General features: G+C 38.1%; 2 protein-coding genes across 2 annotated transcripts; both read left to right on the plus strand.

Annotated features, from left to right (window-relative positions):
• Window positions 1-1,633: 1,633 nt before the first annotated feature.
• On the plus strand, window positions 1,634-5,535 carry LOC114535278 (serine/threonine-protein phosphatase 6 regulatory ankyrin repeat subunit A-like). The gene is made up of 4 exons (XM_028556650.1): window positions 1,634-3,998; window positions 4,134-4,196; window positions 4,404-5,440; window positions 5,509-5,535. The coding sequence occupies exons 1-4, from the start codon at window positions 1,634-1,636 to the stop codon at window positions 5,533-5,535; spliced, it is 3,492 nt and encodes a 1,163-aa protein (XP_028412451.1).
• A 46-nt stretch (window positions 5,536-5,581) lies between these two features.
• Window positions 5,582-11,000, plus strand: LOC114535279 (serine/threonine-protein kinase/endoribonuclease IRE1-like). The gene is made up of 2 exons (XM_028556651.1): window positions 5,582-6,166; window positions 10,194-11,000. Exons 1-2 carry the CDS (start codon window positions 5,582-5,584, stop codon window positions 10,998-11,000), a joined length of 1,392 nt encoding a protein of 463 aa, XP_028412452.1.
• The last annotated feature ends 355 nt before the right edge of the window (window positions 11,001-11,355 follow it).

Genomic DNA, 11,355 nt, shown 5'->3' on the forward strand with positions numbered 1-11,355 from the left:
CCTCTTTGTAGCACAACACTTTACCAGCATGAGAAACTGGCAATATGTGAAATAATTCTCAGACATCCAGAGCTATACCTTAGGGAAATCGCCGATCAATTAGAAAACGCTGACATTCGGTGACAAACGGGCTCAGAGATAAAATAAATGAAGGTATATTTTACTAATAGCCTGTTTCACATTGTGTACGCTTTGCCATCCATGGATTTAACGAAGCGTTCGGAGCGTTTGCATGCGTAATTAGGTGCGACACGTGATGGAAATATGTGGTCACATGTCACAACTATTTGTATATATGTATATATTTTCGGACAACCTTTCCTAGATCCACAATATATATATATATATATATATATATATATATATATATATATATATATATATATATATATATATGTATACATATATATATATATGTATATATATGTAGTAGGCTATTTATACCAAATACGTTTTGACAGCATGCAAGCACATGCACGTTACTACGCTGGTTCGCATTACAAACGAACTTTGCGTATGCGATATTCTGTATTAATGTCTGGTTATCATCTGTAAACAACTTGATCTTTGCGCTAATTAATTTGACATAACGATGATAATTTGTACTAATCACTGAAGACTTTCGTTCTAACGATTAACCCGAATTTTGATGCAAAATGCAAATGTATATATATATATATATATGTATATAAAGTATAAAATATTGTGATTTAGGTAGTATAGCTAATAATCTTAGTTAAACATTAAAATGAAGGTATAGCTATTTATGTACACGCATACTTGCGCCAACACATGTTAGGTGTTTGAAAATATTTCCTATTCTTTTAATTAGTCAAAAATATCTTGCGTCAATCATACGCGCAACAGGCGTTCAGACTAATTCGTTAAAACCGTTCATAAACATAAATCGTTCAAACGGCTTCAGATTGAACGTTTATTTATCCGTTCGTATTCTCGACTTTAAACGTTCACATTTTTAGCTGAATTCGTCAAAACGTTTTTTGGGTTCGTTGAAACGTTATTACAGATCGTTCACTACCCGTTCGTTATCCGTTCGTTTTGCCGTTTCAACGAAATATCGTTAACGTACGTTTTCCCGTGGAAGGTCAGAAATAATAAATATCCCGTGGGAACCATTCAGCCTATTCAATAATTTAACTTTCTACCCTATAACCTGTTAACACATTTTTAACCTTCTTATCACCTGTACAATGTAGCTCGTGCTCAAGGAAAAACTATATAATTATAAGGCACATTTCGCCAAAGTCCCCTATGCATGTGTTAAAATATGTATTTATCCTGCACTTTTAAAATTTAAGACTCTTGGAGGTGCATGACTCCCCGAAATAAATCCCTGACGTGAGCGGATTTTAGGCCTTGTTCGGGAGACAAAGTTATAGATATTACAGTTTTCAGCCGTTTTCTCCCTAAACGGCCTTTATTGTTGTTAAAGGCCTTTATTGTTGAAATTTAAATGCAATCTAAAAGTTATGCGCGCGTGTTTTGACCACAGAAACTAGGGGCCGGAATGTGAATAGATTGTTGCAGGGATCTCACCCGCAATGAAATTTCGTTCGGCAATGCCTGGTTTTTGTTTTTTTCCTCCTTCTTTTTCATGTAATGGTTCATCTTAATGTTAAATAATTATGTAGGTATTGAGAAGAAGAAAGAGGCAAGTGGAAGCACAAATGTCTGCGAAGAAGGAAAACAGAAATTTTGGGATGAAATAAAAAAGCAAGTTGAATGTGGTGAAAACAAAGAAGATCGTTGGAAGACGACGATTCTTTGTCGTGCTTTTCAGTTTTGTCCAGTAGATCCGAAAATTGTCAAGTATTTAGTTGAACATGGAGCAGACGTCTATTCCAACAACGAAGATGGTGAAACCGTTTTGTCGATAGCGACGAGAAATGGTTTATTTGATCTTGTTAAGTATTTTGTTCAATATGGCCCTGAACATAATTTTCAAAACGAATCCAAAGTTCTTCAGGATGCAATACAGTCTCGGTCATTAGAAATTGTGAAATATTTCGTTGAAGATTGTGGGGCTGATATACATTGTAAAGATGATTCGGGAAATACTGCCTTACATCATGCTGTTTATGTTGGTTGCACAGAAATTGTCAAGTACTTAGTTAAACAATGCGGTGCAGACATGAATGCTAGGAATCCAGACGGGGGGACAATGCTACAACTTGCTGTTACAGAAGGTACGCTAGAATTGGTGAAATATCTTGTTGAACAGGGCGCTGATGTAAATGGCCAGGGTACTGACGGGTGGACAGTGCTGCACGCTGCTGTTACAAAATCTACTCCAGAAGTTGTAAAATATCTTGTTGAAAATGGCGCTGTTGTAAACGGCAAGGATACTACAGACGGCTGGACAGTATTGCACTATGCTGTTTCCTATAGTTCATTAGATATGATGAAACATCTTGTTGAACTGTGGGCAGATGTAAATGGCAAAAAGACCGATGGGTGGACAGTGCTGCATGATGCTGTTTCTAAAGGTACGCTAGAAAAGGTAAAATATCTTGTTCAAATGGGCGCTAATGTAAATAGTAAGCGCAATGGCGGGTGGACGGTGCTTTACGATGCTATTTCTAAAGGTACGCTAGAAGTTGTAAAATATCTAGTAGAAATGGGCGCTGATGTGAATGCCAAGGATGCCACTTACGATTGGACAATGCTTCACTCTGCTGTTACTGAAGGTACGCCAGCAATGGTAAAATATCTTCTTGAAATGGGCGCTAATGTAAATAGCGAGGATAGTAAGGGATGGACGGTGCTGCGCCATGCGATTTTCAAAGGCACACTAGAAATAATAGAATGTCTTGTTGAACATGGTGCTAATGTTAATGACAGAACTGAAATGCAATCAGTTCTGCACTGTGCACTGTGTGTTACTCAAGATACTTTAGAAATAGTAAACTGCCCTGCTGAGAAGGGCGCTGATGTCAATTGTAAGAAGACTACCGGGGAAACAGTGTTGCACTCTGCTTTTTCTAAAGGCAGGACAGATATAGTAAAATATCTTGTTCAGAAGGGCGCTGATGTAAATGTCAAGAATACTTACGGGAAGACAGTGCTGCACTCTGCTGTTACTGAAGGTAACTTAGAAATGGTGAAATATCTTTTGGCAAATGGGGCTGATGTAAATGTCAAGAATACTCACGGAAGGACAGTGTTGCACAGTGTTGTTGTAAAAGGTTTGTTAGAAATGGTAGAATATCTTGTGGAGAATGGCGCTGATGTAAATAGCAAGAATATCCACGGGAAGACAGTCCTGCACTCTGCAGTTTCTACAGGTACTTTAGAAATGGTGAAATATCTTGTGGGAAATGGCGCTGATGTAAATGGAAAAAAGAATAACGGATGGACAGTGTTGCACAGAGCTGTTGTAAAAGGTTCGCTAGAGATTGTGAAATATCTTGTGGAAAATGGCGCTGATGTAAATGGAACAAATGCTGACGGGTGGAGAGTTTTGCATTGTGCTATTGCAGTTGGTAAATTAGACATTGTTCAATGTCTCGTTGACCAGGGTGCTGATGTAAATAGCATCAATACTAACGGAGAGACAATGCTGCACAGTGCTGTAATAAGAGGTAAGCTTGAAATAGCTTACTTTTTCGTTGAGAAGGGCGCTGACGTAAATGCCCAGAGAAATGACGGGAAGACAGTCCTGCACTCGGCTGTTGCTGAAGGTACTTTAGAAATGGTAAAATATCTTGTCGAAAATAGCGCTGATGTAAATGGAACAGATCCTGACGGGTGGACAGTTTTGTTTTGCGCTATTGCAGTTGGTGAATTAGACATTGTTGAATATCTCGTTGACCAAGGTGCTGATGTAAATAGCATCAAAACTAACGGAGAGACAATGCTACACAGTGCTGTAATGGTAGATGAGCTTGAAATAGCTTACTTTCTCGTTGAGAAGGGCGCTGACGTAAATGCCCAGAGAAATGACGGGAAGACAGTCCTGCACTCGGCTGTTACTAAAGGTACTTCAGAAATGGTAAAATATCTTGTCGAAAATGGCGCTGATGTAAATGGAACAGATGCTGACGGGTGGAGAGTTTTGCTTTGCGCTATTGCATTTGGTAAATTAGACATTGTTCAATATCTCGTTGACCAAGGTGCTGATGTAAATAGCATCAATACTAACGGAGAGACAATGCTGCACAGTGCTGTAATAAGAGGTAAGCTTGAAATAGCTAACTCTCTCGTTGAGAAGGGCGCTGACGTAAATGCCCAGAATAACGACGGGAAGACAGTGCTGCACTCGGCTGTTACTGAAGGTACCTTAGAAATAGTAAAATATCTTGTTCAGAAGGGCGCTGATGTAAATGCAAAGAATACTCACGGGGAGACAGTACTGCACTCTGGTATTTCTGACGGTACTCTAGAAATGGTGAAATATCTTGTGGGACATGGCGCTGATGTAAACGTAAAAAGGAATAGCGGATGGACAGTCCTGCACAGTGCTGTTGGAAAAGGTTCGCTAAAAATGGTAGAATATCTTGTCGAGAAGGGGGCTGATGTAAATGCCAAGAATACTCACGGGGGGACAGCGCTGCACTCTGCTGTTTCTGAGGGTACGCTAGATATGGTAAAATATCTTGTGGGAAATGGCGCTGATGTAAATGGAAAAAAGAATAGCGGATGGACAGTCCTGCACAGTGCTGTTGTGAAAGGTTCGCTAAAAATTGTAGAGTATCTTGTTGAGAAGGGCGCTGATGTAAATTGTAAGGAGACTAACGGGAAAACATTGAAAACAGTGCTGCACCTTGCTGTTATTCTAGGTAGGCTAGAAATAGTAGAATATCTTTTTGAAATGCGGGCTGATGTAAATGGCAAAGATAATGACGGGGGGACAGTGCTGCACTCTGCTGTTACCGAAGGTACCTTAGAAATGGTAAAATATCTTGTTCAGAAGGGGGCTGATGTAAATGCCAAGAATACTCACGGGGAGACAGTACTGCACTCTGCTATTTCTGAAGGTACTCTAGAAATGGTGAAATATCTTGTTGAACAAGGCGCTGATGTAAATGGCCAGCGTTCTGACGGGTGGACAGTGCTGCAGGCTGCTGTTGCAAAATCTACTCCAGAAGTTGTAAAATATCTTGTTGAAAATGGCGCTGTTGTAAACAGCAAGGATACTACGGACGGCTGGACAGCACTGCACTGTGCTGTTTCCTATAGTTCATTACAGACGATGAAACATCTTGTTGATCTGGGGGCAGATGTAAATGGCAAAAAGACCGATGGGTGGACAGTGCTGCACTCTGCTATTTTTGAAGGTACGCTAGCAATGGTGAAATATCTTGTGGAAAATGGCGCTGATGTAAATGGAAAAACGAATAGCGGATGGACAGTCATGCACAGTGCTGTTGTGAAAGGTTCGCTAGAAATGGTAGAGTATCTTGTTGAAGAGGGCGCTGAGGTAAATTGTAAGGAGAGTAACGGGAAAACAGTGCAAACAGTGCTGCACCTTGCTGTTAATCGAGGTAGGCTAGAAATGGTAGAATACCTTTTTGACGGGGAGACAGTGCTGCACACTGCTGTTACTGAAGGTAACTTAGAAATGGTAAAATATCTTGTCGAGAACGGCGCTGATGTAAATGCCAAGGATAATGACGGGGAGACAGTGTTGCACTCTGCTGTTTTTGAAGGTACGCTAGACATGGTAAAATATCTTGTGGGAAATGGCGCTGATGTAAATGGAAAAAAAAATAGCGGATGGACAGTGTTGCACAGAGCTGTTGTAAAAGGTTCGCTAGAAATGGTAGAATATCTTGTCGAGAACGGTGCTGATGTAAATGCCAATGATACTAACGGAGGGACAGTCGTGCACCATGCTCTTCGTGTTGGTGATTTAGTAACCGTCAAGTATTTAGTTGAACAGGGTGCTGATGTTGGCCCCGCTGCCTTTGCACTCCTCCAAATAGCTGTTGAAAATAATTTCGTCGCCTTGGTCAATCTTCTCTATGAGAAAGACATCGCGATGTGGAGAGACCAAACGATCATTGTTAAAGGGCGAGAAATGAATCTTCTTGAATGGAGCATTCACCTTGGGCATGATGAAATTACAACTATCCTTAACAGGTCCGTAAAACATCTTGAGAAAATTAAGAAGTTGAAAACTACGAACTGTAACCAGTTAGAAGAGGTAATATTTAACAATATTATAAGAGATAATATAACCTAAGGCTATGGGGATGTTTAGAAACAAAGGACATCGCAGCTCGATGACGCGCATTTTGCAGCAAATCGGTGACATAATCAACTCCGTACCAAACCGCGACTACGGAACTCGCGCGATATACAAAACAAAGATTAACCATTCAGATGCGCACCAAACCATACCTATAAATATATATATATATATATATATATAATATATATAATATATATTATATATATATATATATATATATACACCCGTTTGCAAAAACGTTGGCCGCAGATAGATATATAGATAGATACCCGAAATCTAATTAGAATTGCTTATGTTGTGTAATATGATTGAAATCCCATGCAAATGTATTCATATGCAATTCTAATTAGACTTCGAGTATCTATCTATCTATCTATCTGCGGCCAACGTTTTTGCAAATGGGTGTATATATATATATATATATATTTATATATATATATATATATATATATATATATATATATATATATATATATATATATATATAGATGAGTATAAAGATGTTAGATTGGGTAGGTTACACAACTAATGGCGTGATGGGCCCCTTTCAATTGGTGGGAGGGGAGCTGAGGCAAAGTTTGCGCAAAAAAATTTTGTCTTCCGAATTTTCCAATCAATTTTTTCTACACCAGCTGGTGTAGCGTTTTACCACCATACTACCAGGGGCCAGTTGTATAAAAGACTAGTTAACTTCTAACTGTAGTTAAGGGCAGAAGTCAGAGTCGTGTATTTCTGAGTTAACTAGGATTTAACTATGCAAAATGTAGTTAATTAGTTTTACACAACTGGCCCACTTGTTTTGTTTTTCTTTTCCTGGAGGAAACCTTTTTAGTGCAAAATTTCTTTGCAGTATTGTGCAGATTGATGAAAATTTGAGTGAGTCAGTCATAGAGTAAACTTTCCGGGAGGTAGTCGTGGTTCATGTTTATGGTCATTTTTTAGTTGGGTCATCAGTTTAACTTATTTTATTTATTAATTCTCTATCCATTTTGCAAAGTTCACAAAAATATTGAGGAATCTTACCGTTGCTGTAAATTAAACTATTGCTTTTCCGTGGTGTGGGTTTTGTTTTAAAGGAATTTAGCCCCCTAAAGATGGCGCATGTGCCGTCGCACATGAATTCGCAGAGTTTGGTACGGTGGTGAACTATAATGGGGATGGATGCGACATTGCATGCGATGTATTTAGTCAGTGTTTATTGATACAAGAAATATTTTAAAGATTGTGTGTTAAGCATAATGCTTTGCGTGCTCAAATTAAATTACATTCACAATGTAAAGAAACGAGGACTAAGCGTTGCTTAAAACATTTCGGACGCAAAAATCGAATGAATCTTCAAAATATAATTCAAGACGCCTGTTCTGGCGTATTAAACTCCGGCGTGCCGCGCACGTACCAGTCTTCAATATAAAGCTTCTGGACATAAACAATACAGTTCATACTCATTTAGATGCCTTGCGAACCTAAATGTTGTTCGATCTAGTCATTCAGAAGCACATCGTACTTTAAAAAGTATAGAAGTTCAATTGTTTAAAAATGTAAATAAACGCATCATACGTTCACTTTGTCTTACACGGTGGAATTTGCCCCGACGTGTCAACGCGCCCATACACGACCACATCTTGTTAAACGGCGAAATAGCAGCGATATTAGTAAAATAGGACCAGAATCCACATGTGTTAAATATATTCCTACCCCAATTAAATCTAAACTCAATCGAAAAGCATCAAAAGAACGGTTTATTTGTTCCTCTTGGAGGAATTGCCGTATCATGCGAGCGAAATCAAATCGCGCATCGGTATTCAGAGATTTGAGTTGTGCACCACAACTTTTGGGAGACAAAACTGTGACGTAGTAAATACGGTCACGTACACTTTTCAAGTACTAAGACAAAAAACAAACAAAAACAAAACAAAACTTAGGTGAATTTTCAACTCCGTCCCTCATGCCGGAGTAGTAATGAAAATTATTATCGTGGCTAACGTAATTTGAGTACTTTTGAGTATAATTTTTTCATTCTAACGCTTTTCTACATTGGTGTATCTCTGAAAAGAATATTGTGATGTTGCTACTCTAAGTCACCAACAGGGTAAGCTGAAAAAATAGCTTGACCACGGTAGCGTGAAATTTTTGCCATATTTGCGTATCCTGTAATATTGAGCAACAAAATATTAGCAATAAATTTCCCGTTTTATTAAGGCTAACATTTAACCTGTTCTTTATACGTTAAGTTGCATTTTTAATTACTATGTTTACCTGACCCATTTATGTGGGACAAAAGTCTGGTTGCTTAGGTATTAGAGAGAACTTTGCACTAACCTCGGATTCCTAGGTTTAATTTTTCAAATTAGGCGTCTCGCTTTCAATTTCACGCATGCTTAGGTTTAGCAAAATAATAGTAATACGTAAAAAAAAAATTTCAATAGGGGTTATGTTTTTTATACAACCTGTAGAATATATATCACTTATTACCCAATTTAAGGTCCGTACTAGAAAAATATCAGACCGAGGTCTTGACAGTACGGACCGAGCGATAGCAAGGTCTGTACATAAAAGACCGAGGTCTGATATTTTTCCAATAGCTACGGACCGAGCGTATTCGGTTAATAAGGAATTTATTATATGGCATACAGTATTTAGTTTATCCCCGAGCCGGTGCGAAGCACCGGGCGAGGGTACTAATTCCGCCCGGAGATTTTAATTACGCCCGGGAATGCAAATGCGAAATGAAAGTTGTCCGCCATTATGCCATGGACGTTGGGCGTTTTTGTAAGTTATGCGCATGCGTGGTTTAAAAAGAGTTAAAACTGGTAACCAGCAAACGTTTGCGAGCGTGCGATTGGCTAAATTAAAATTTTGGTTCGCGTCAGCATAACTGATATTTTGAATTATAAAACTTTTTTAAAAATATTTTTCATTTGGATGGTTTTGAAAATATACGGAAAAATTCATTCGGAAAATTGATTAAAATGTAAAGTAAATGATGCTTTCGGATAGAAAAACTTTGATTCAAATACATGGTGAAAAATCTACGAGTGTTTTTGAACAGGTAAATAGGTAGATTTTGTATTTTAAAGCATGCAAGTATTTCGTAAGTTTAACTTGTAGAGTTATCAACAAACGTTGTAGTATTTAAAACTATTCGTAGCACAATTAATGAATTACGATTATAGTTGAATGTGATAGCTCGAGAGTCGACTAATTGTACTTGATATAGGATTTTACTTATACGACTTCGATCATTCAGCGAAAACGAGTATTATAGAATTTCACTAATGGAAATATAGGTTGGTTACTTCAGGCGAGGCGATTTTGCATGCATGTATTTCTAGTTTATTTAAATACAATGCGCTGCAGCATTATTGCTGGCTCTTTCGCCAGCCAGTCGCCAAGCAAGGACTGAAGCGGCTTCGAAAACTTTGTTTTTTACACGTTAAATAAGAATGATACAGTAATATAGATAAAAATCAAAGATGAATAAATATAATATTCACATGTACCAAATAATGCCCTTCTTCGTCCATTCTCCGTCAATATTTTTCGTGTCAAAAATGAAAGTGCAAGCTTGTTTTAGTTCAAAAATATGAGAGTTGCACGGTTACTACGGCAACGGTATAATAATGGGGATTCCAGACCGGCAAAGAACCAATTAGCGCACGCCATTTTAGTCACGAGACCGCGTGCAATATAATAAAGACTATTATTATATTCCGGAATATTTTCCTGAAAGAATGAACGAAAACACCCCGGGGGGGAAGGGCTCAAGCAGCAGCTTCCACCGCCCCGGCTCGTATAAGCCTATTGTGTACAACGTATACAAGATTTGCATTCGAATTATGTCTTTCTGTTAAAATCAGTTGCAAATATAGTATTGATTTGAGGTTTCGATATTTAGAAGTTGAGAATATACTTTTTAAACTGTGAATGTGTTCTTGCTTTTTTTTTCTCACTGTGAAATATTTATATCTTTTTTTCAAAGATTGGCATTCCGATGCAGGCTTTTGTCGCCGACAAGCAATTCAGAATTGGCGATGGCGGATATTCAAGTGTCTATGTTGGTCTCATGAAAGATGGGACTGAAGTTGCTGTTAAGAAAATGACGGTACAAAAGTCTGATAAAATAGCTGAAAACGAAAGGGAAATTATGTATCTTATTAAAACAAGCGACTCACCATTTATAGTGAGTTATCGACATTTTCACCGTGACGATACCTTCATATATCTTATTCTTGATCTTTGCGAAGAAACCTTGAGGGAACTTGTTCGTGCATCCAGTATTGAACATCTACAAGAGCGTGGTCCAAGAATGATTAAGGAAATTCTATCAGGACTTGAATTTCTTCATGGTAAAGGTATATTGCACAGAGATCTAAAACCATCAAACGTCCTGGCTGGTATCGAGGGTCGCATGAAACTGGCAGATTTTGGATTAAGCCGCGTGCTAAAAGACGATGAAACTACAGTTGAAACAGACGCTAAAGGCACTCACGGATGGATGCCAACAGAAGTAATTGAAGCAATAGACAAAGAAGAAAAGGTCATTTCAAAAAAAATCGATGTCCAGGTAGCGGGTATGATTGCTTTTTTCATTTTAACAAAAGGTGAACACCCTTTTGGATCCAAGTTAGATCAAACAAAAAATATTTTGAAAGGAAACTCTGTCCATCTGAAGAAACTTGGTGATCGTAAAGCTCGAAAGTTTGTGTCGTGGTTGATTCGTCACAAGATTGATAAGAGACCTTATGCTGAGGAAGCGCTGTGGGACTCTTTCATTAATAAAGATTGATACAGAACTATTTTACGGAGAGGAAAGCAATGTTATGAGAAATTCTCCCAATATTTTCACATTATGAACGACGAGTTCGTAAGGAAAAGAATTATCTGAATTTTACAACATGGTATTCCTTTGTTGTTGAACTGAGTAAATCAACATAATCATATTTATCATTGTATCCATTTTTTGTGCGCATGTGTGCTACATTTTAGCTCTACTCAGGAGAGGATCATCTAGTAATCTAGACAAACTTGTACAAAGAACAGTTAGTTAACCTGATAATCATTGTATAAATTATAAATGTTTGTGAACTGCACATCTCAATAAACGGACTATATAATTTTCGGCAATAGTTTGTGCAGTCGTA

Source organism: Dendronephthya gigantea, unplaced genomic scaffold (genome assembly GCF_004324835.1).
Source record: "Dendronephthya gigantea isolate DGI-Jeju-01 unplaced genomic scaffold, DenGig_1.0 000115F, whole genome shotgun sequence".
NCBI lineage: Eukaryota > Metazoa > Cnidaria > Anthozoa > Malacalcyonacea > Nephtheidae > Dendronephthya > Dendronephthya gigantea.

Coding starts and splice junctions, on each gene's coding strand:
- LOC114535279 (XM_028556651.1), top strand. CDS start 5,582: ATGGTAAAATATCTTGTCGAGAACGGCGCTGATGTAAATGCCAAGGAT. Junction 6,167..10,193: donor ACTGTAACCAGTTAGAAGAG/GTAATATTTAAC, acceptor TTTTTTTCAAAG/ATTGGCATTCCGATGCAGGC.
- LOC114535278 (XM_028556650.1), top strand. CDS start 1,634: ATGTTAAATAATTATGTAGGTATTGAGAAGAAGAAAGAGGCAAGTGGA. Junction 3,999..4,133: donor GCACTCGGCTGTTACTAAAG/GTACTTCAGAAA, acceptor TCGTTGACCAAG/GTGCTGATGTAAATAGCATC. Junction 4,197..4,403: donor GCACAGTGCTGTAATAAGAG/GTAAGCTTGAAA, acceptor ACGGTACTCTAG/AAATGGTGAAATATCTTGTG.